This window comes from Astatotilapia calliptera, chromosome 7 (assembly GCF_900246225.1).
Source record: "Astatotilapia calliptera chromosome 7, fAstCal1.2, whole genome shotgun sequence".
NCBI lineage: Eukaryota > Metazoa > Chordata > Actinopteri > Cichliformes > Cichlidae > Astatotilapia > Astatotilapia calliptera.
This window is the reverse complement of record NC_039308.1, coordinates 50,759,865-50,785,305: the sequence shown is the minus strand read 5'-3', so window position 1 is coordinate 50,785,305 and position 25,441 is coordinate 50,759,865. Positions and strand designations below refer to the sequence as shown.

Here is a 25,441-nt window from a genome sequence, read left to right as displayed (position 1 = left end):
AGCGAAGATGGAGGATCATGTGACCATTGTTTTTCTTTCGACTGTTGATGTCACATCACTCTGGAAATTAGGCATCGGGTCGAGCAACCTATTACACTCCCGTAAGGTGTTATGCTTTTGTGTTATGGTTAATCAAGGATGGCCGATAATAGAAGGATTAAGTGAATCTGGTCTCTCGTGAAAGAGCAAAACAAAGGACTGGTATGCCTTGTTGTTTTGTGTGCGGCCTGTATAAAAGCTAGCGTTTAGCGGTACTCTGTTAGCTAGTTGCTGATGTTGACATAGTTAACAGTGAACCTGTTGTCCTCTCACCTGTGACAGTTAATGAAATAGTGTGCTTGTTAAAAGTTGAGCGATACTCAAACACCAGATTAACAAGAACTCTTTTGGTATTTTTTTCTGTTATGCAATTGTTAAAAATATTTTATTTTTAAATCGATTCATTCCAAAGGGCTTTATTGACTTGCAAATTTAAGTCAACAATTTACTATAAACAGTGTGTGATACAATGATAGATTTGATATAGCATTACGCTCTGTGGTTATTAATTCTATACAGTGTTTCCCTTATTGGGTGTATGTAGTGGTGATGTAAACTTTTTTTTTTCATTACCAGGTTAATGAATGGGGAAAGCACGGGTGTACTCTTGATATTTCTTCGAATGGGTTAAACCCTTGTGGACTGAAAGAATATGAATCACAGATGGGCTTCAAATACCTGGGTGAAAATAAGTAGAGCATTGCTTATATGGCAGTCCCATGCTCACAAACCAGCAGCATCATTGCCTTTGTGTGGTGTGTTTCACTGTAAGAGTCATGCACAGCAGCCCGTTTTCCATAAGGAATGCTATCTCAGCTGGAGGCACATTCACCACCTGAGGGCCAAGGGTCGCAAGGTGGGGTTCTTTAAAGGTAACCAAGTTAGACATCGGCTTGGCCTCCACACCAGCACCCTGTATTTGAACACTTCAGCTTCAAAGTGGTCTGCTGGCCTGAGCCGACATATGTCTCGTGTCAGGAACACGCTGGACACAGTTTCCAAAGCTGTGAGTGGGACACATACAGAGCTGATGTCAAAGATCTCCAGACTCAAACCTAATGCTTTAAAGGCTGATAAAAATGCTGAAGCCAGTGTTGAGACAAGGCCCAAACCTGATGAGAATACAGTCACATCCACTTACAATCCTTCTAATGCTGCTCTCTCTCTAGCATCAACTGCTCAGAAATCTGTTGTTCAGAGATCTTCTGCCAATCCGTCCCTTTCCACTTCTGCCACATGTGATACAAGTTCCATTACCTCCACTCATGCTCAGACTTCTACCCAAGAGACTGTCACTGCTATAGTCCCAACTGTAACGGAACCGAGGGAGAAAAAACTGAGACGTATTGCTCCTGGCGTCAAAGCTACTCGTTCCAGGAGGCAAGAGGAGCTCCAGCCTTCGCTGAATGATTTGGAGAGCAAGAGCACAATGCCCAAACAATCCACAGACCTCTTCCATCCGAGCACCTTTTCAGTGAACTTGGGTGAGACTTACACCTATGTAGCAAATCACGTCAACTCATACTTTGGCAGCAGCATAAACACTCAGGACAAGAAAGAAGAGCATCTTGAAAGCTCTTCCACTTACTCTCAGGATCAACAAACCTCAGACCTCATGCCGGTGTCTAATAAGAAAGACCCTGCTCCCCCAAAGAGGGGTTTAGGACAGTACCTGTCTTATTCAGCTCCAACTGTGCAGGCATTTGTTGGGAACTACATAGCACCTTTTGTTCCTAAGTTCAGAACAGGAGAGTCCACGAGTGCTGTACTGGAGGAAAAGAAATCAGAGGACGTGTCAGTGAAACAGGCTGAGGTTAGTAACGAGCAGAAGGCTGCGGAGGAGAAAGCCAAGAAACTTCTGCACCAAAGGGAAAAGGTAGGGCTTACAGCACAGCAGTATTTCTTTCATAAATTTTTCCTTTTGTAGTAAGCCATATATTTTTAATAACCTGTTCCTTGAGAATCCTACGGGCATGCTATAGGACTTTCTGCTTTCATTCTACTCAATATAAACTTTTTTTCAATAGTCCCAGGTTTTGTGGGATACGCTTTTTGTCTGTGTTTGAGTGAAACATTATATGCATATTAAAATGATCCAGTATAGTATAGTGTAATACAACAGAGTGTCCACAATTAAAACTCAGACCAGCGCACTTGTTATTCTATATGTCTATTGGAAGGATGTTGACTTGCTGTTCTGGGAGTTCTGGGAAGCTACATTCAAAAATAACCCCCTTGAAAAGTTACAGGGCCACAGAGAGAGGGCGCTTTATAGGCTTACGGGGGCCTTTATGTTGTGGAGATCTAAGCAAGTCTGACATCTAGTTTGTGGCAATGCTGGATTGACTTAAATGTGCATAACATACATGGTCTTAGATATTATTATAACATATTAAATAATATATCAAGCACATACATAATATTCACAGCAACCACCATACCTGCCTAGTGAGGAATAAATGTACTGTATTTTTTATTTATTTATTTTTGCTTTTATGTCACAGATTATTGCAAGAGTGAGTGTGGACAATCGAACCCGGGCACTGGTTCAGGCTCTCCACAGGGCATCAGATGTAAAGGTTTATATCAACAGGGTGGAGGACTTAAGTTACCACCTCTTGGAGTTTCCAGAGACTCGTGGCGTTGCAGTGAAGGTGAGAAATGTAGCAGTATGTGGCGAGGTGTGGTCTGTGGCTCAGCTGCAGGGGAGGGGTGGTGCAGTGGGTTTATGGGGCAGTGCCAGGGGAGACTGACCAACACAGCTGGAGATCATGCCTCCCCTATTTGGGCGGCACGCCAGGATCCGAGAGGATGAGGGAACTGAAAGCAGACAGTTGCGGGCGCGCAATTGTCGCAGCAACTGTGCGAACCAGCCAGCAACAACAACCTGAAAAGGCAAAACTGTAAATAAAGAGCTGAAAACACAGAAACACTGTGTGGGTGTGTGCGGCGTACACGAAGCCAATTGCGTTACACAGTAAAGATGGTTTTTCTTGTTCATTTTCCAGCAGATTAACATCCACACGTGGGTGATGTTTTTTTATAGAGAGCTGACGGAGTTGTCAAAACAGTTTTCAGCAGCATGTTTCTTTTTATTTACATGTTAATTTCCACGTTATGTATGTACGGTCTGCATATGCTGTGTGGTCAGTTGCTGAGCTTCTGCAGCATTAGCATGAGAATCATATACATTATGCTTTCTGATTGTATTTGAGAATTCTCCGATGCTTGCAAAATGTCAGTCTGTGAGCTGCGCTCAGCAGGTTACACACAGCTCTAAATGCAGACTGCACACTGTTACATAGATTTATGTCACATCAGTGATACCACAAATACTAATCTAGAGTATTTTAAACCAAGGTTGTTTTTCTCTGTAAATTCAGTTTTTGGTTTCTCATATTGTTGAGAGCCTCACTTTGCAAGTGGCTACAGAAATAAATGTAATGATATTTAAGTTTTCATGCACTCATGCTGTGAGGGGGGGAAAAGAATCTCTTCAGACATCTTCGGCATTTATTTCGGTCACATTGCTCAGTCTGTTTGCAGTACCTTTAGCTGTCATATTTTATTTATGATCAAGGTTTTACAGATGTGCAGTGGTCACACCAGTATCGACCCCCATCCATTTTTAACCATGACAACGAAGGTCAACATTAATTTCTCATTGCAAATTGATTGCACTGTGTATTTTTTGCTAAATTCAGTCTGAATAAATAATGACCGGTGAACGAGCGAAACTGGTTTCAGCCTTTTTCATGGAAACCGTGGGGATGACCTCTGATTCAGTAAGCGTCGATAGTTTGTGCCCTGGTTTATGTAACTATGTGCTGACTGATATCAGGCAGCAGAATTAGATGGGATGCAGGGTGAGAAATACAAGGAAAGAGTAAATCTAACAGGAAGTAATCATGATGCATTATCAAAACAAGGAGAATATAATGCACAATCAAAAAGAAGACTGTTTATTCATGCATGCCTGAACTTTGCTTGTTTTCATATTTGTTCACCCGTTATGATGTTGAAGTTTTGGTTTTGAGAGCGCAGCTACGTCTCGTAACAGAGAGACGGTTCACCTCTACATTCCTACTATCTAGTCCACACCACTTCATGGTGGATTGACAGCATTTTCTGTTTCCGGTGCTGACTGTCATGCTATGTTTGTATTTGTCAGGAGAAAGTTATCCCTTGCCTCCTCCGTCTGGAACAGGCTAACGATCCGGGTCTGAGAGCAGCCGTTAGAGAAGCACTCGCTCTGGTGGGCTATCATAAACCTGTCAAAGGTAGAGGAATAAGGATCTTGTCCATAGATGGAGGAGGTTTAAGGTACACGCTCGGCTCCACTCCCCTGCCCCCCACACTCATCTTTACTTTAAGATATGAGTTGATGATATCAAGTTTATAGTGTCAAAGGTTGTACACTTCTTCTATTAGTCTTAAATCTTGTGCTCTTGATGATGAGTTGGTTACTAATGTCTCATGCATGTATCCATGTATTTGTCTGGCTTTCTACTTTCAGGGGAATTGTTGCCCTTCAGACGTTACAGAAGCTAGAAGCCCTGACTGGGAAACCCACTTACAAACTGTTTGATTATATCTGTGGTGTCAGCACAGGTACGCTGTCCTCCTGCCCTACTTCTGTATAGTCAGAGGCATGTATATGGATTATCTGAACAAAGTGCAACACTTAGCAGAGTACAGGCAGCACTGACCTATTTGTTGCTCTGCTCTGAATTTCGACCTCAATTTCACCAGCAGCCCCTTTCCTCTCAGTCTGGGTGAGAACTAATATTGTACAATTGCACAATAAATTTTGCTTTCATTACAGTTGATTTTAAATTCATAAAATGAATTCATAAAATTTACAAGTATTTTACTGTCAAGTACATTAGGTGCTTCCTTGATGTTAAATCACCACAAGGGGGAGCTGTGGACCAACCTCAAACTGATTAAAAATAGATTAAAAGCCTGCTGTTTATTTGCAAAGCACATTGGGCTTTAATCACTGTTAGAAGTTTCTGTTTGTCCAGCATTCTCTCAGTTATATGTTTTAATCTCCACCAGCTGGAGATTAAAACACTCACTAAATCTGAAAATGCATTTTCAGATTTAGTGAGAGTTGTCAAATGTGACAACACGCCTCCTAAATCAAATGGTGTTCTCACACATTTAGAAACCTATTGGGGCCACATTGGGGCACTTTTGCCCACATTGTGCCATTGTGACTCCCTAATCCTGTTGGCAATACTTGATCAGTCTTCTAACCATGTTATTCCTATTCACATCCTGTAAACTGATCTCCAAAGCATCTGGTTATAACAGATGATCCTTCAGTAAGTTTCCTTCCAGTAAACCTGGTTCATTACTGTATGAACATCATCTTTGAGGACGAGAACAAGCTGTTCCTCGATGCTTTCTCAAAGGATTGTCTGAACCTCCTCTACCTCCTGTTTACAGCAGCTCAATTAACAGTACATCTCAGTCACTCTCATTTGAATGTTTCTGGTTGTTTTAACTCAGGTGCTGTGCTCGGGTTCATGCTAGGCATGTTCCAGATCCCTCTGAAAGAGTGTGATGATCTGTACCGAAAGCTGGGCTCAGATATTTTCAAGCAGAATGTATTTGTCGGCACCATGAAGATGGGCTGGAACCACGCTTTCTATGACAGTGAAGCGTGGGAGAACATCCTCAAGTGAGTTTTGCTGTTATAGTTCATGATCAGTGTCTAGATGAGCACCTTGTCTTTCTCCTTTATTGTGGTGCCATGCAACAACAATGGCTCTTCGACAGCCATGGGAGCAATTAAAATACAGAAATGCCTAAAAAAAACAACAACAAAAAAAGCTGCTTGTTGAAAAAGTCTGAAAGCTATATTACAGAATAAAGATTACTGTATGATTAATCACAGTCAGCATTCCTTTGAAGGGAACTCATTTACCTTTAGTCATTATGCTACTCTAAACCCTCTACACTAGAAAATAACATCACCTTTGTGAACCTCCACAGAGAGAAAATGGGCTCTCACCTCATGGTGGAGACTTCAAGAAACCCTGACTGCCCCAAGGTGAGCTTTATGAGATGGTCTGACTCATTATTCCCCCAGCGTGTTTTTTGCCTCACCTTGTTTACTTGTATATTACTCAGAAACCTTCTTTCTCCATTTCCCTCTCTTTACTGTTCTGCTTGACAGATAAAAATAGGCTCTAAAGCCATAAGAAAGTGGGCCTAAAGAAGAGTATATGCTTTTCAGATGTCAGCATGTCTCCTCTGAGGCTCAGAGCTCAGTGATGACATAAAATTGATCTGTCAGAATGTCGACCTAGATATTATGCCTGCATTTCTTGTCTGCTTTTGTTCAACTACAACCTGACACTGAAAAAGAAAGTCACCCTGTATGTTGATGCCCTCACCCACAGGTGGCAGCTGTGAGCACCATTGTGAATCGGGGCACTCCTCTGAAGGCATATGTTTTTAGGAACTACAACCTGCTACCTGGGATGTGCTCACACTACCTTGGGGGCTGCCAGCATCAGCTTTGGCAGGCCATCCGCGCCACATCAGCAGCCCCCGGGTATTTCCAGGAGTTCCCTTTGGGGAATGATCTCCACCAGGTCAGTCCCATTCACAGCTGTTACGAAGGGAGAAATCCTCCTGATACTGGCTGTACTGACAAATTTCACCAAACTGACATTTTTATTTATGTCAGTTTTTAATTTAGCTGGTTTTATATCAATGCGAGAATGAGGCAACATAGGATTTTATAATTTATACCTTTGCTGTATCTACTAGAGATGGACCGATCCGATATTACGTATCGGTATCGGTCCGATACTGACCTAAATTACTGGATCGGATATCGGAGAAAAATAAAAAATGTAATCCGATCCATTAAATATCACGAAAGCACCTCACAAAACTTGCAACACGCCGTAACTCACCTCAGAACGTTAGCACGTCGGAGCAGTATGCATCACGTGATAGAGCGGCTGTGGCATGCGGGACCTGTCGGTGGTCTGGATAGCATTTGGAGCTTCGCTAGCAACCCGGCATTTCATCTCTGACAAAGTTATCCCGAGAGAAGTAAAGCAAGTGTGTAAGTCCATCTCTGAATGTTTGTAAAGCATTCCTGCGTTAAGCTTAACAAGCGACTGCCTCTCGCTCTCCTGCTGCTACTTCAATGGTGAAACTGCTTAACGATCAGCTGATCGGCTTTTCTGTCGCGAGTCTGTCTCTTGTTTGCTTTTGGCCCACTTTGCACCAGAAAGAGGAAACCAGCGGCTGAACAACAGCAGCACGTTTAAGCTTGATCAGCTGTTGTTAGAATGTATTTAATATTACTTTCTACACCAGGATCTTTTTCTACGTAGCTGACGGCTGGTAACTGTGCAGGGGCGGATCTAGCAAAGTTTAGCCAGGGGGGCCGATAGGGCATTAACAGGGAAAAGGGGGCACAAAGACATACTTTTCTTTCTTATTCTCATTTAAAATGTCGAGCTTTTAATAAATAATTATCTGACACCCAAAGTTTTAATTTGATGCAAAATGAATAGAAGTCCATTACTGTATATAGTGACTATTAAGTCTAATATATATATACCCTAGTAAGCTATAGTACTTTTTCCTTTGGGAAGGTACCATCTGTGCAGTCTGCAATTCTGTTGAAGAAAGATGTTGAATCTATTTAATATTTCTTGAAAAATAATTGATTTCTGTGCATTTTTTTTCACACTGCATCAAATTAAGGTTGATTACGTCGATTAAGCATCATGAGGTGGAGTGTGAGGGGTGGTTCCCTAGTTTTTATTTATTTATTTTTGTTGTTGCTGGGAGTTGGAACCCTATTAGTTAGGTTGCTTAATATTTACGCTAAGTACTCTTTAAAATACCAGAATAGGGAGGATGGTGTAGGTCTAAGTTTATTAGATTGATCAGTATTGCTGAACTATGAAATATTTTTTTTTGCATACAGGTATAACAGAATAGCTTTAGTGTAGTTGTTGTTTTAAACTTGAGTATGAACTTATACAAAATGCAGCAAGATATTTAAAAAACAGTTTTGTTGATTAAAAAACACTATATCGGATTCATATCGGTATCGGCAGATATCCAAATTTATGATATCGGTATCGGTATCGGACATAAAAAAGTGGTATCGTGCCATCTCTAGTATCTACTTGGAGGCTGAGGGCCACTGGTGGCCGCCAGTATTTTTGTTTTTATTTTTATTTATTTTATTTTGTTTTAAATGTTCTTTCATATTTAGCTTAGTTTTAGTAGACGAATAGCCTCAGATTTGGCATATAAACTGTACTGTTGGTTCAACATGAATACAGTTTGTATAATTTGACCAATAGTTCAGGGTTTATAGTCATTTTAGGGAAAACAGATTTTTCCAGTAAAGTTTTTCTAGTCCACATCCTATAATTACTTCTGTTCAGCAACATTTTGACAGTCAGAGCGTTACACGTACTTCATGCACTCAGCCAGAAGTCATTGTTGTCACAGCGTGCCATATCGAAAGACCTTTGCTGGCCAGCTGAGAATTGCGCTGATATTTAGTGTTCATGCAAATTCTTTTTTTCAACTGCAGTCCGCTGCTGCAGTATTAAAGCTTTTAGTCTTGGTCTTCTAGATTAACATGCCCCGCACAGTCAGTGTCAATGCTGGAGAGTTTCGAAGGATTTTGAGAATTCTAATGAGAAAAATTCTCTGCAGAGCAAGTGAGAGGGAGGAACTCTATTTCCTTTCTGTTAGTATTTATTTCCAGTCAGCTACATTTTGACAGAAGAATGAGGGGTAGAGTCGTCGTGAGACGCACTTAAATCCATCTCCATTAAACAGGTTCGCATTAGCCATCAGCAACATAACAAACCACCAGTCCATTTTGCCATTTTGCTGATCAATAAATCAGCAAAATTATTAAGCCTCTGTAATGGAAAACAGAGGTTGCTCTGTTACGCAAATGGAATGGCAGAAAGCACAGACGATATAAGAAACCTTATGAGGAAAGTCACACCAGAAACTGGGTAAACGTCTTGTTTTATTTTATTTAGAGTAGTCATGCTGCTTATTTTAAAAAGGCAAAAACACAGGTGGGAAAAGGTGGGGAATAATGTTCCACTACAGTCTAAGTATTCAGTTGACGTAGCCTGTGTTTGATTTGCCACATACAAGTGTGGGAATCTCCTTAAATTTACATTAAAAACACAGATGAACAGACTCTGATGAACTTAGTGTAGATCCATCACACGTGAATGAGAGTGTGTTTACATCAAAGGCAATATCCCACACGGGCGAGCTCCGGCACTCCTAATTGGAAGCTGTGTTAGGTGTGCAGGTGAATGAAGTGCAGGGAGAGAGAATGAAAGAGACTGGATGATGAAAACCCACCTGTAGTGGGAGATTTCCCCAGCATGTCGTCTAGCAGGTCTCCCTCTGATGCATAAATTATCCCAATCCAGAGCTTCCCTCATCACACAAAACTGTGTGACTGCTACATCTGCTTCATTGGAAAGAAAATACAGACAATCTAATTATGGAGCTGCTTTTGCAAAATCACTTAGTTGGCGGCCAGCAGGAGGCCTCGTACTTTGAGATGAGACGCCATCAGTAGTTTAATATATTTAACACATCTGACATGAAATCAGTTACAGCTGTTTTATTTTTATTTCAAGTCTGTCAAGAGAAAATTCCAGCTGAAGAACTGAGTAAAATTAGAAAGAGCTCTTGGTAAGAAGAGCTAGGGTTAATTTTAACCTAAAAAATCTCTGAAGAATATTCAAAGGCCTTGACTGAGAATTCATGTGCATACGGAGCGTTTGCACAGCTCTTGCAGTTTTGGGAGTGTTTTTGCTTGTATTTACTATCCTGAAGATGACTTACATTTGTATGTAACACCAGGATATGTCTGGCTACCAAACGTGTATATTTTAAAGCACACCTTATTTGTGGTTCCTGAGACACTGAGTTCATGCTGTTTAAGCTGACATTTACCTACCCGAATTCCTTGTTTTGATTTCTCATTTCAAATTTTAAGATCTATTGAGATGTAAGAGGATAAAATAACTTGCCTAAATCAGTCAATTTAATTTAATCCTAGTGTATCAAAGGCTTCATGGTATCTTTTTGGTAAATTCGGATTATGTTGATTTTGATATAGGCATCATATGAAGTTAGACTCACAGATAAGGACAAAATTATTAGCAAGGGATTTTCAACATTGCATTTCCCACCATACTAGTTTCTATAGAAAAAATAAATGATATCTGTTTGCACACAATATCAGAAAAAAACTCAATTACCAGGGTCAATATTATTAGCCCCCTGAAAAACAGGAGATGGATATATGAAGTTACAGTCACAGTGTTTCCAAATGTCAACTAGAGTGTGAAGTATCATGAAGAAATTCAAAAGAGAGCTACACAGTACAGAACAAGCCCAGCAGAGGTAGGAAGTGAAAGATTTCAAAGACTCTGTCAAGAAAAACAGTGATAGATGTGTCTAAAGACCCCAGAACAACTGCCAACACACTAGTGAAAGACTTGACCGAGACAGGTGTTGTAGTCTCGAAGATGACAGCCACTAGAATCCTGAATGGGCTTCAAAAACAAAACTCTACATCTGAGAGACACCTTTAAGTCAAACTGAAGTATGCCAAGAACAACCTGGAGAAAGATTATGTAGACTGGTTATATCTGGAGAAAGAAAGGAGAGGGGTACAATCGAAACAACGGCATCCCCACAGTAGTGGGACTATTATGCTGTGGAGATGTTTCAGGGCATCTGGAACCAGGAATCTGCTCAATGAATGAATCAAGAAGAAAGCAGGATATGTGAAGATTTTGAAAGGGAAATCTCCAGCATTCAGCAGCAAAACGCGGTCCAGTTCATCGCTTTGTCTCTTAACACAATGACACAAAATATGTGCCGCTACTGGTGAAGATCTACCTCCAGAAACAAAAGAGAACATTTCTGACTGGCCTGCACAAAGCCCTGACTTGAATGTTAATGAAAATCTGTGGGGTGAACTGAAAACCTGAGGTTCATGCCAGAAGATCAACAAATCTGGAGTAGCTTGAGAGGTTCGCCAAAGAAGAATGGGCTGGGTCACTCAGGTGAAACTTGTTGAAAACTAGTACATAACTGCAGGCTATTATCCAGCAAGAAGGGTACAGAATTAACTATTAGCATCTGGGAGGCTAAGAATTTGACCCTGAAATTTTGGATTTTTGTCAAATCAAAAAATTTTGTGTGTGCAAAATAAAAATAATACAAGCATCCAAAATAAAACCAAGATGTTTGGAAAAGTTCTCAAAGCGCTTAACAGCAGTCTGTCCAGGCTGTACCCCGCCTTTTGCCTTATGGGAGCTGTGATGGGCTCCAATCCTGAGAAGGATAAGCAGAAGAGGATCAGCAGATGTTTAACAGCACATTAGAAATACTTTTTAAAAAAATGACTTTTTTATAGAGAGCTAGTAATTCTATCCTCATCTATTTGTCAGTTTTCTTTGCTGAAGCAAAGACTACTTTGCTCAATCTAATGGAAACCTGAGTGATGATAGTTCAGATGTAATTTTAATGAGTTTCTAATTATGATTACACAGTAAAATCCAAGAGCAGGACCCGTAACAAGCTCCTGTTCATATACGGTTTCTGTTAAGCACTCTAATTTCCATGTGAATGTTTGACCATCTTCAAAATGCCACCCAGTCTGATGACTTATTTGGTGCCTGCTTGAGACCAGTTGTGAACATAACATGCTGTGTGTATGATGTCAGGATTCCCTAGAGAGAGAGTCATCTCACTCTTTTCCACCGACGCCCACAGACTTTCCCACTTAATTCAAGCCCTCAGACAATCAACCTTTTGTGACAGCGAACGCAACAGTTGTAACGGCATGTGCTGAACGAAGGTTGGACTTCTCAAGCAGCTTTCGAAGACAGATGAGTGTTTGTTGATGATTCTGTGAGTCTGCAGGCTGGAATGGAAACCTGATGGAGAAGCACCTAGATTCTATAGATTCTTTCTACTAACACTGGGAAAATTGTAACTTGGAGCGAGACCTTTGAAGCAGAGCCATGGCATTATCAAAGCCTCACACTCGCTACCATAGCCGTGGAGATCATCCTTTAGTGAGGGGGGAACAAGGGAAAAAGAGGTGGGGTGGAGGATAGATGAGATGAAGCGAGAGAGGAGGCGCATGTTCCACATTAAAGCTCGCTCAGTTATCTCGACTCTAAAGAACACAGAAGTAAAAGACTTCAGACATTTCACAGGGGATGCCAGGGCATGCCAGGAATGGTGAGGAGGACCCATTTTTTGTTTGTTTTTTTGGCCTAGTTGCCATGGTGTCTCCTGAGGCGATGGGAAGGAATGGGAGCTTGTTTTGTGCCCACCCCTGCCAGCATTTGATGGGAGACATTGGACTAGTGGACCACCACCCCCAGCGCGACCCCTTGGAGCCCCAACGTGGCACCATGCTCAGCCGAAAGGCTTCACTCAGCCACAAATGAATAGGTCACATCAGCCCTCCCATACGTATTTGTCACTAATGAACGAGGGAGTAGACATAAATTAGTACAGGAAGGCATTAAATGTGGTATCTGTGACTATGAATGACGTGAAAAGCAGAGGGGCTTTCATAATTAAATGGCATTCTAAGGTGTAACTGAAGAGATCCTAACATTTTAATTCTTTTTTTTCTTTTCTTTTTTCCCCTCTTAAAGGCCTCTGGAGATGGAATTATTGGTCATAAATGATATATTTGTATATGGCACTAACTCATATGAAGCAGAGAGGAGAGAGGAGATGTTGTAGATTCAGGGTGTGAATCAGAGCTTTTAAACTCTTTCTCATCCCTGCTTGCTCTTCCCATGTTAAGCCCTGGGAACTTGGCCTGCAGACTGTTAGAGGATGGAGCTCACATTTTAGCCATGCTGCAGACAGCTTCCTCTTCTGAGACTGACTCAGGATCTTTGTCCTTTGAGAATAAGTCCCATCTCCCATTTTTAACAGGGGTGGCTTGAGTGGCTCCAAGAATGTACCTACTGTAAGTAGAGCTGCCTTATGAAAACACATACTTAAGCAAAAGTAATCGTTTCAAAAGATGCCAATTGTCTTTAGTTTTTATTTATTTTTTGATATAGCCTTTATTCATGCAGGTAATCCCATTGAGAATCAATGTCTTGTTTACAAAAGAGACCTGTTTCAGACAGCGTAATAAAATTACAACGATAAAAAAGCTAAAATTATCTAACGTTGCATCTCGGCTACTGTAATAAAATACAATATGAAAATAAAGCTTTAAACTAAATGAATCAGTTTGTTATTGTAATAGCAAAAAGGGGTGTGAATAGGTTTCAGCATAACACAGACTGATGCGAGCCACACAGTTCACTTGATTAAAGTACGGCAACTCATAAAACAGACACTAAATAATGGCAATGAGCGCAGCAGTGTGAGGCACAATGAGAGCTGCTTAATTCTGATTTGATAGGCAGGCATATGTGAAAACCTTTCGTAGCTAAATAAGAAAGTAAATCTCACATTTTTGATTGGCGATATTATTTTCTACTGTCTCATTGAGGCTCAATGAGACATAATAAGGTGATATTTCATTGTTAATTTTATTAAACTCTGCAAACAGCATATTTGTTCCTTCACTTCTCACATGCACTGACTTCAGAGCAGCGCTCACTCATTCACTTACTGCACTGCAGTTATCTGTTAATCAGACCTGCCAGTGGTGTTGGATAAATTCAAAAGTGCTATAATTATAATTAAATGGAATTAAATGCAATATTATACAATGTTGTGAATAATTTGGCTGTTATTTTGTTCTGTCATCATTAATAGAAGGGCAGGAGATAAATAGTCAAATTAGTAACATAGTCAAGCATAATAGAGTTGTAGGAGTGATAATTCTGCAACAAATGACTCGAGTGAGAGTGAAACCTGTGCTTCTTTAAAACTCCTCTAACAAGTGCATTTTAGTTGAAAGTTACACTTTCTGAGCTATGTGCACTTGAGTAACTTGTTAGCACCCACCTCTGATTGTCACATCACCTCTGTTTGCTCAAATCGCCTTTTCTTTCTTTCTTTTGTTCTGTAGAACACACTTTTTCTCACATGCACAAACACTCGATTGAGCTGGCACACTTGTTTGAGGATTATGCTGGTCCACTTATTATGTTGACTGACTGCTGTGTGGAAGCTTCAGCAAATCTTCCTCGTCTCTGACCTCCCTCGCCTTTTCACAATTGCGCATCACATTCAGATGACTTCTTTACTGCAGACCCTGGAAAGAATTCACGGCTTTAAACCTCGCGTTGCAATATATTGTCACGGAGGTGTGTCTTCCATCATCCTCTTAGCAAAGCAGCAGGGTAATCTAGACTAAATTGTCCAGGGGATGAGTTTTGAAATCATGCTTTTTAATATGAATCTGTCAAATATGTGCATAAGGCCTAGAGTGACTTTAGGCTGAGTAAATATGGAGGAGAGCTTCTGAAGGCATTTATATCGCTTCATGAATTGTCACAGTTTAATCTCAGCGGCTGCAGTCGACAGGGATGATTCATTGTTTCAATATTGGGTGTTCATGTGTGGTCGTGTATTCACAGAACGTGTGGGAAAAGGTAACTGTCTGCAGTATATCTCAATTGTTTTGGCTGCCTGGGGGCAAAGCTGGCACCCTTACAGATGAGTCCTTCTTCTGTTTATAGCCTGGGAAGATGATTTGAACGTCACGGTGACCTGAGGGGCCCATAAAGCTATAAGGTCAAGTGAAGAGCTAGTCCATGGAATTACTTAATATGGCATGAAGCCCTTTGACTTGACCTGGCCACCATTTAGGACTGGTGCTCACACCGTTTCAGTTCCATCCTTGCAGATCACAATGATGCTTTTTATGTGTATTGGAAACCATTTGGGGAATTCATTTTGGTCAATGAGCAGATTTATTTCTCTGATTGCACAGGCAGTGACTGGGATGGCTTCATTTTGTGTGCAAATGGTATGAGTTGATTTGGAAGATTCATAGTTGTTTTTTTTTCCTGGCAGCCTAATTATCTGCTTATCAAGTGAACGACCATCTCTGGAAAACATTCTGGTATTGTGACAGACGTAATCGGATGTCCATGACTTATGTAATTCTTCCCTAATTAATCATTTGTGAGAAGGGAGCCTCATTGGCGGGGCGTCATAACAAATTACTACAGAGCTTAGTGCTCCTCAGTCCATCCCTGTCAGAGGAGCAAAAGAAGAAAGTGTAATGACTAAAGCTTCTCCCCGGAGCTGAGATTTGAATGCTACACCAGGCTCTATTTCAAAAGGTTCACCTCATTTAGATTTAAGCTGACGCTCCCTCCTTTTCTGTGTTGTGGTCGTTCATAATGAACCCTTCCACAAATGAGTATTGAAGGTTTACCCACGGGTTAGAGAGGGAGAGGGATGCAGAGGCGCACAGGCTGGATGAATAGGATGAAGTTTGCTGTCCCTGCTAATGGGAGCTGACATACATTGGGGCGTGAAATGACTTTTAGTGATCTCACGATAGCACCTCTTTGCTATTCAAATCAGCTCTTCCCCCTATAATGCAGCTTAAACTGACACAATGAAGATAAGCTCCCAAAAGTTAATGACAGTGGAGACATTTTTTTTAAGCAGCGGTGTAAATAAATCATGCAAATCTCAATATTATTCATTTAACTGAGAGAAATTTTTATTCCAGAATATACTGTAAGAACAACATCTTTTTAAAGCCATTCGGTTTTTTGAAAAAATGTCCCCTTGGGTGTGGGAGCCCCAATTAGGTGAAAACTTGGTATATTTGCATACAGACTCATAGAAGTGATGAGCACATTTGTGAATTAGCCATTAGACCCTGAAGGGCAAAGGCGAGGCTAAACGAGCTTTGATCCTCAGAGTAGTAACTAACCCATAACACCGGAAGAAAGACTCAAACACTGTCACAGGAAATCATTAAGCTTCTATGAAAGCCAGAATTCAGAGTTGGCATTCCTCTTTATCTGATAGAGAATTTAACCTCAAAGGGGGTTAAATGATTGCTACTGACAGGGGTGTACTCTCTGAGGACATTAGTCTGTAGACACATGGCATTCCTGTTTACAGTGACATTGAGTCATTTCGAGTATAAGCAGCATTACAGCTCTAAATCCTCGTAAATGGAAGTGACCTTTGCCTCGCGTCATGCTGCGTGTTTGACAGACAGCTTGAGTGGTGCCATTTTGCATGCAGCCTTATTTGCAGTTTGTCCCAAGTGGATCATAGTTTCAGCTTAATTCATCATCCAGATGTGCTCTGGCCTCAAGAATCTTTGTGTGAAAATGTAGTACTGGCCAGTGTAAAATGGTAAAGTATTGGTATTTGTATTGGCCAATGAATGAAAATGGAAAAAGTTAAAGAAAAAAAAAAGACTTTTCACCTTTCAACCATGTTATAAGTGTTGATGTTGCACAGTTTGTCCACCAGAGGGTTCTCTGCGATTTTACTGTTGGTTTGGAAAGCTGCAAACACAACAGTCATCTAATCTGAGCAGACTCGGGCAGAGCGTGAACGAGTGAATAAATAATACGTGTAAGAGTTGTTAGGGAAATTCGTGGAAAAAAAAAATTGTTGTCCAGTACATTGGAGTATTGAATTTTTAAATTGCCAGATCTCGTTATTAGTATAAAAAGTCCTCTATCGGTTGGACTTTGATAAAAACAGTGTGTAGAGTATCTTAGTCTATCAGGAGTTGCTGCTGTCCTGCAATAGCATGCAACAAATCCCAAGTAATGCTACTTTTTTCTTTTAGCAACACTTTAAAAAAAAAAAAAATGTGTAAAATTATTGTCAAAGCAACTATTGTTTGTGTCTGCCATTGCCTTACAGTACTGTCGTATTCAAATAATCCAACAACCAAACCTTGTGATGATTGGCTGCAGAAGTTATGCAGTCTCAACTTGCAAACTCACCTGGCCTAGCATTCCAGGAAGCATAAGTACAGGAAGCTTTGCAAGGCTAAAATCAAACTCTAGCTGACTCGCTCATCTTCTGGTTCTAGCTTTTGCCATTCAATTTATCGACTTCCTGCCCTTGACTGTAGGATAAGAGGTCAAAATAGTAGAGCATATAAAAAGGCAACATGATCTCTGGGCAAGTCTGCTCCTCTGGTGTTGGACAGATGGACAATATGTATGATGTCTTGAGAAAATTACATTAGAATGCAACCAGGCAGTAGCTAGTAAGCATGCCAACTTCATTAGATTTTTCTGCAACACACTACATTATAGTCTTTAATATAGTCATGTCTGTTTCTTCTTAACATTCTTTTCACAGTTTCACTTATTTTTAAATGGTTAAAAAGTTGTTTTTGCAGTAATAATGTTAAATAGTGCTCCTGTTGGAAAGTCGGGGTACTACCAGCCTGTTTGGACACCTGCGTAAAAAAGATGACTATACAAATGACTTTTTTTTTTTTTTTTTTAAAAGAGAGAGAATACAGAAAGAAAGCCTAGCAGTCTTTCAGTGATGCAATAGGTCTTTCTATCAAAAACATATTTTTCATAATTGCCTTGACCTTTTTTACCCGCTCTGGGCTCGTCCAGCAGGTGCACTGAGATGCAGACAAGCTAAAGCATTAAGTCCCTCGCTCAGACAACCATTGCACAGTCTGCTTTTAAAGTTATATGCCCTGGCACTGTGTGCAAGCGCGACCACTGCGCCTCTGAAACTTGCCCCCAGCTATTAAGCACAAAGAAGCCATAACTGGACCCGGACTGTTGCCATCATTGCCGCAGAGTTCAGAAAATGGAGCCTCTCACACTGGGGTGAGTGATAAGAAAACTGCTTAGTTGTTTTGTTACCAGCTGGGTTTGACTGGTGCCCAGTGCAGCAAGTTCCCCTAAGTCTCTATTACGGGCACATCCAATCCAGGCATTTTCCTCTTTTTCTTTTTTTTTTTTTTTTATGTGATTCATTTCTCGGTCTGCCAGACAACCTACTGGTGCATAATGATGTGCTTTGGACAAACGGCCACCTCAGCAGTTCTTCTATGCTCTGTCACAGAGTGAAGCCTTCTTTGTATGACTTCCATCTCAGCCAGTTAAATGGTGCTCTCTGAGGCTCTGGCTCTAATTATTATCTCAGCAACTAACTTTTAGATCATCGTAGTAATGATTGATTACACATTATCATAACAGATTATTAGACACACGTGTCTTTGTAGTTTTTCATGTTAGTTAAATTTTAACCACTGCAGTAGTTTAATGCTTGGCAGTGTCTTTCTATCTTTATGTCTGTCACTCTGTGCATAAATAGCAACAACAAATTCTGGCACAACTTCACCTACTTCCAAGGTGCATGGAGAGGATGCAGGAAGGTAAAGAGGAACAACTTTATTAACTGACCAACGTCTTTCGGCTCGTGGCTTTCATCAGGGTCATAATAACGTATAAATCAATTTGTTTAAATAAAGGGAAAAAAAAATCCCCTTCCCCCATTTTTATCGTTAATGGTCTAGTCCAGTATTCACTTGGGCTGCGACTTAACCAGTTAACCTATTAACCAATACTAACCTGTTATACGTCAGCTGGTTTACTTACTCTGTGAATGAAACCATAGAGAACTATTGCAAAGGTTATCCTGCCATTCTTTTGTACAGATGTTATTGACCTCTAATGGCTCTTTGACTGAACATGTGTCACATTTTCTCAGTTATTTCATTCGTCCTTGATAAATACGTCTGTGGTGATGTCTTCAGAATGTATGCTAGGTCCAAGCAGGTATTCAAAACCTGAAAAAGTTTAGTTGACTATCACAGAAAAGTAAGGAGATGAAGCGTGTACATAATAATTTTAGTGATATATAAATCCATTCATATCTCATGAAATTAGTCAGTTTTCTCTTGATCTGCTTATTGGTGTGGTATTAGCCCCCTGCATTGTTTATGAGAGAATGCCTGAAAAAGTGAACTATACAAACTGTTAGAATAAAATGTTAGCAGCATTGTGTAAAGCTTCCTCCTGCAATGGGTTTAACACACTAGTGTCAAATGAAGATGTTTTATTGAATCATGTAGGTAGTCTAAATAAATTTCTTCCCCAGATTGATTTACCAGAGTCAGTACTTCACGCCTACTCGTGGTGTTGCTTCAATGAAGATAAAGTGAACTGAAGTCTGGTGAAACTGAAGAAACTTGCCGAGGAGAGCGGCAACAATTAAGCAAAGAGACAAGTTGAATAATGGAAATAACACACAGAAAAATTGAGAGCATAATATGGTGATTAAATACACAATTTGTGCTTTTTGCAGTTACACTATAGGGAATTTTTTTTTCTTGATTTCTTTTCTTGATATCAATGCCATCATTAAAAATTGGCGTGCAATATATAAACTACTGTAATAATCATAACAGAATCATAATTATATCAATACTGTGATAGGAATGAAATGTAATGCGAGGTCAGCAAAGTGTTAGTTTCCCCATCTGTGAGTATGCACGGGTCTGCTTGAGCCCAGCTAAGCTCCGTGTGGACGAACAAATGCCTGAACATTTTTTGGGAATCCATGCACTCATCCACGGGACAGTAGAACACAGTAGAAACTACTGTCTTTGCATCCTCCAGGCAGTGTGCAGTACTTGAAATTAGTGTAATAGGAATGACTGCTCATGTCTGCAGCTGTCTTTATCCACCACCTTACTCTGTGATTTGACCTTCCAATGAAGATTTTTTTTACACTTTTTATTTTACGACAATACAACCAGAAGTTATTTATCCATTTGATTCATTATTACAACACCAGCTATAGCCTGTAACTCATGATATCTGTGGTCAATGAATGCCTTTATGATTAATACAAAGGCAGCTGGCTCTTTGTCCAAACTGAACAGATCAATCATAACCTTTGTTTCTACTCAAATATCATTAAAATGTTTTGGGAGGTTTTGTGTGCCTTTCTTTCTTTCTTTTTTTTTTAATGGAAAATGTGTCTTTTAAATTGTATTTATTTGCATTTCTCATTATAGTATGAACTGATGACACAGACTTGCTTGATCTGTGTCAGCACAGCTTTTATCAGTGCAAGCGAGCTGCTGACAGTGCAGTTGACGCAGAGAACTCTGTGTCTAAGTAAATCATAGCTGAGCTGCAAGTGTGTCAGTAAACCCTTAAACTTGTTTTACTGTTATCTAATGCCAAATCAATTCTCTTTAGCACTCCAGGTTTTCGTAGAGAACTTGTACATTAAGTTTTTCAGTTGTAACGGGAGCTTTTCCTCCAGTCCAGCTACAATAGCCAGAGCTTTGCAATTTTATGTTGGATTAATGGAACAGTTTTCCATATCGCACTCTCAAATTTATACACGCGAGGTGTTTTCCCCCATTGCTGTGTGTGTGTGTGTGTGTACGTATGCCACACGCTATCAGAAATGCACACATTATTGTATGCACTGAGCATGTGCTCTCGATCAAACATGTGTGTACACGGCCATGTAAACAAGCACCATTCGCTCTACTGTGTCCCTAGACATTTGGGGCCCTGCGGCTCCCAACCCCCCCAAGCTCGGCTTCCTTAATGAGAATGGGCCCTTGTGTGTTTGATCCTGGTGCCAGCCCTGCGGCCCCTCAGCCTCATGCCTATTCAACAATTCTGCAGCCTCTCCAGTTACTCCCCCACTGCCTTGGGTACAATATGGATCCAAAGCGAAAGCACTCATGGGCAGTTGTTCGATATCAAAGCAAGTCTGACTGAAACTGTGAGGGGAGGGGAAATGCTGGGACTCTTTGTTTAATAGACTTACAAGCAGCACTAAAGCTGCACATTGATTGATTGATTGATTGATTGATTTTATTTTTCCTCTTCACTTTATCAGATGTTCTTCTGAAATTTTGTCTATTGACTGTTAAAATCCATGAAAGGTTTCAAACCCCAATTATTTGGTTTCACTGACTTTGGTGTTGGCATGAAACACCAAACCTAGCCTGTAAACAGGTTGCCTAACAGCACTTTTGGGTTTTTTGTTGTTGTTTTTTCACAGGATGGAGGTCTACTGATTAACAACCCCACAGCACTTGCTATACATGAGTGCCAGTGCTTGTGGCCTGACACGCCTCTGGAGTGTGTGGTCTCGCTCGGTACGGGTCGCTTTGAATCTACTGGCAAAAGCAACGCTGCATATACAAGCCTCAAAACAAAACTCACCAACGTCATCAGCAGTGCGACAGACACTGAAGGTAAGGATGCACCGCAAAATGATGGCGACCTATTGTGATCGCCAGTGTTTCACAGCTTTGACAGCTGCTAAATGTACAACTAAATTCTAAAGCACACCTGTGTCAACCAAGGAGTGATGAAAGCCTGAAACTTGCCGTGACAGGATCAAGTCATAGTGTAAAGATGGCTGCAGTACAAAAAACTGTGAACTGAACTGCCTTTGTTTGCAGTGTTGTTTCAGGTCTGTTTATAGTATTTCCTCTACACAAGAAGATTAAATAAATGTACATTAGCAGTGATCATTCCCTGTTTCTGTTTCTTTTCTAAGGGGGAGATTTAGGATTTTTGATGGTATCTTTTTAGAAAACACTGCACCGCAGGTCGACTTTGTTCTAGATAAATCCCACTGTGGCCCTTTGTAGCGGCAACCTCTTTGTCTCCTTATCACCTCTAGACATGGGCACTTCTGCTGTGCCTAAATTTGGCTTGTTCCCCTCCCTGTTGCTGCTGTGGTGCAGTGTGTGTGTGACCTAGATGCTTCTCTGCACTTGTTCGTCCTGTATTTTGGGATTAATCCCTTTCCTAGCTCTCTTGCGGGCTTTTGTTATTTAGAAACAGCAGATTAGAAAGAGTGTTTATCACAGATTTCCTCTTTTTCAAAAGCTTTAGTGCTCGCAAGCCTCCTAGTTTGTCTTTGGTGTATCAAGCTTAGCTGTGTTTGTTGTTGCGGATAGATAAAGCAGATCTAATAGGGTTTCAGTGACAAAGATGGAGAATATTACTTTTTATATATCTTCAGACGTGTTTTGGAAAAATGACCCTGGGCCACTCGTTCTTGAAACAGCTGTTCCTTTTATAAAGACCTTGTACATCCAATATACGTGCAAACTGTTTGCTTAAACACAGTATCCTGTGTTTAAGCAAACAGGTTGCATGTTTCAGTTTGTTTGGTGAATACATGGATGTCTTACAAGACACAGAAACGAGTCTGAAAGGTTTGCAGCAATTCTGGAGTCTTTGTGTTATTGTTTTGTGTTTGGATTTCCATATTTGGTAGGTGAAAGGTAAAAGGGACTTTCACTAGGAAGGTGATGATATCACTATCTAACAACTAATCCTTTCTGCAGAGGGAAAATAGTAGAACACTTTTTAGCAGTTGGCATCCAGCTCACTGCACAAGACCAAACTGTTTATGATTGACAGTATAAAATTTTGAATAACGAGTGCTTTATTAAAGTAATGAAAACAAGGTTCATCTCTGATTTAACCACATGCATTATCTCTTGTGAGTAAGCTGTTCTTGTCTCTGTGTATAACTTTTCATCACACAATAGTCTAACACTGATTTGCTCTATAAAAACTCCAGATCACCTCCAGATAAGTTACTCCTTGTAGAGTTTTGCAGAGCCTTGGAGACGGTTGGTTTTAATACTGTGGGAACTCAGACAGAAACCTTTTTGGGTGCTTCAGGCCTGTTTTGTTACCCGCTGCCTGTTTGTTTGCATTTGTAGGATGTTGATTTTAAACTGCTCATGCAAGGCAGATGAAAACAGCCGTGATAGACAGGCTAGACATTTTCACTTGGTGTTACCTCACACTCTAGCCCTGAGCGCTTACTCAGTGACACTTGTAATCCTATAACAGCGCTGATAGATAAGGTTTGACTTTGCTAGCCCCTAGTAAGGCAGTATGAAGTGAATTGTGTTTTAATTTTTTTTATTCTCTCTTATATGACCTCACTCTTACTTCTCCTTCCCCCTCCAGAGGTTCACGCCATGCTCGACGCCTTCCTTCCTCCAAACACTTACTTTCGCTTCAACCCCTACATGAGCGAAGATTTCTCCTTAGACGAGAACCGCCAAGAGAAGCTCAACGCGCTGCAGGCTGAGGGCTTGCGTTACCTAGAGAGGAATGAGGACAAGCTGAAGAAGGCAGCTCGTTTCCTGACCCGAGAGAAAAGCTCCACCCAGAAGATGACTGACTGGGCCAGGCTCAGGGTTGATATGTATAATGGTCTGCCCTTTTACTCGTCCAAGTTTTAGATTCCACTCGAGCCACGTTTTTCTGGTCCACACGAACCTGGAAACTTACCGAGGTCCAAGTGTCATTTTTATTGCCCTGTAGCTCTGAAGAACATTATGTATGTGCACAAGTAGATAATGTATACAACATGCCAAATGCCACCTCCTCACTCTCACTTGACACTGTGATGTGATTTTAGTTTAAATGTGCTAACATCTGTGGCAATGTATAACATGTTTAACACTTGACTTAGCATAGCATTTAAAGAAGATCTTTTAAATGGCTTGTCGATTTAGAAGCTCCGTGAGTAGAGATTCTACAGCAGCTGATGGCAGTAGTTTAACATTTAAATGACTTCTTTGCCAAAATGAATACCGATTTTGTGTTGCAGATGCTCAGTTATCTCCAGCCGACAATTGGCTTAGGTTAAAGACTGAACTAAAGACTGAAATTTGTCTGGATTCTTCAAAAGGTAATAAAATCCAGAATCTGCCTGGGAAAAAAAACTACCTGTTCTCAATTTAAGACTTAAAGCTAACGTTAGCTAACTAGCTGCTGGGACTTGATAAATATTGGTAAAAGTGGTGTCGATGTTCTAACTTAACATTCTGATAACTTTATCTCCTTTGATGTTCCTTTCAAACATAGAACACAAAGACTTTATTTCGCAGATAAGCTAGTAATGGTGGCATTAACAATGATCTTCCCACCATGTGGATATTTACTGATCATTTACTTTTGTTTAAAATACTGAAAACCAGTACATCCTCACAAACCAGTATTTATATTCTCACATAAAAAGAATATATATATATAGATGGACTTCATGTGTTGTTGAGTAAATGTATAACTTGTAAAACTGCATTGTTAAGAAAAAAAGTCTAAAATTAATAACTAAAATTTGCACAACAAATACAGCTACTGCTAAACTGTGTAATTGTATTTTGATAAGAGTAACACTGATACACGAGGGGCCCACATGAAGCGTTACAGAGCTATAAAGTATGTCAGTACAATTTACATATGATGATAAAAAATAAAGATGTCTATGGGGAAAACACCTCAGTGTGTTAGTAAGGTGCTAGGCTACCACAGCAGCTTCAGTGGGCTTTGGGATTAATTGTACATGTCACTCAGTTGGTATTTTGTTGATGAAGTGCTGTTTAAGACTCCAAAATGTCCTCTGGCTGTTAAGGAATATTTTCTACAGTTTTTCATTCTTATCATAGATAACTTGCATCCGCACAGCCATCTTCATCATCTCAAAGTCTCTGCAGTATGTTTAACCTGCAAAAAAACCAACACAGCCTAACAGAGAGGCCCTAGGGGTCAAGGGTTTTTTATGTTGTTTTTTTGTCACGTGTATGTAAATTGTGATAAGGATCCAGCTAGAGCCTCACTGTCACAAAGCGTGAATTTTTATGTGTTATTTAAACTGCAGAGTATTTTTAGTTCAGTTGTTTCAAGCGCTTTTATCATTGTGTGCTTTTATTGTTCAGTTTTCTGGAATCCCTGCAGGCTACTCACATTTTCTCCTCTGTCTTTAGTGTGCCCTCTTTCCCTTTGATGACTGTTCTCAAAAGCCGCTTTCACCCTTTCCACCTTGAAGTGCTGTGTTTTAGTCCCGACTCTACTGCACTGTACCGTTTGTTGAAATCACACAGGGTTTATCTGATGGGCTGGATTAAAACAGATGGCTGCTTATTGATTGGCTGGGATGTAAAATGATTTTCGTACGCTGCTACTTTTGCTGCACATAAATGCATTGCAGGCGTCCATTTCGACGCCTAACCTGGTCACGTACCGTATTACTGATACGGCATTGTGTCGGTTACTCCCAGAGGGCTTGCAGCCAACACAGATATAACCCAGATTAATATAATTCCACTCATCTCTTGTTGGTCCCGTGTAAAGAATGTTTGAGAGTGTAATTAAAACCCACTACTGAACTGCGCTGCATTCTGCCTCCTAATTGTATGAAGATTAGATTATTGTGATCGGAGGAAAGCCGCAGCTTCTCTTTACTTCATCCCAGGAAGTGAGGAGGTGGAGGGAAGAGGCTATCAAGTACTCAACGACTGCGTAATTACGACTGCAGAGATCTGAAGTGATATTCACCCCCCACTTTCTTGGCTCACTGTCCAGGGTGCTTGGCTTGATTAGCTCAT

At 40.5% G+C, this 25,441-nt stretch overlaps 1 protein-coding gene across 3 annotated transcripts; it reads left to right on the top strand.

Annotated features, from left to right (window-relative positions):
* The first annotated feature begins 15 nt into the window (after positions 1-15).
* Positions 16-25,222, top strand: LOC113026520 (calcium-independent phospholipase A2-gamma). Of its 3 annotated transcripts, none has more exons than XM_026175413.1 (10): positions 16-101; positions 616-1,915; positions 2,544-2,693; positions 4,211-4,362; positions 4,556-4,650; positions 5,557-5,728; positions 6,043-6,100; positions 6,453-6,647; positions 21,076-21,271; positions 23,016-25,222. In XM_026175413.1, exons 2-10 carry the CDS (start codon positions 692-694, stop codon positions 23,291-23,293), a joined length of 2,520 nt encoding a protein of 839 aa, XP_026031198.1. In that variant the 5' UTR covers positions 16-101; positions 616-691; the 3' UTR covers positions 23,294-25,222. The 3 variants fall into 3 exon arrangements, with proteins under 3 accessions (XP_026031198.1, XP_026031199.1, XP_026031197.1); XM_026175414.1 differs by having other exon boundaries at positions 16-106; XM_026175412.1 differs by having other exon boundaries at positions 16-201.
* The last annotated feature ends 219 nt before the right edge of the window (positions 25,223-25,441 follow it).

Excerpts from the sequence above, each read along its gene's own strand:
- LOC113026520 (XM_026175413.1), top strand. The coding sequence starts at position 692 with ATGAATCACAGATGGGCTTCAAATACCTGGGTGAAAATAAGTAGAGCA. Across the intron at positions 5,729-6,042 it reads GCGTGGGAGAACATCCTCAA|AGAGAAAATGGGCTCTCACC; the intron begins GTGAGTTTTGCT and ends GAACCTCCACAG. Across the intron at positions 6,648-21,075 it reads TGGGGAATGATCTCCACCAG|GATGGAGGTCTACTGATTAA; the intron begins GTCAGTCCCATT and ends GTTTTTTCACAG.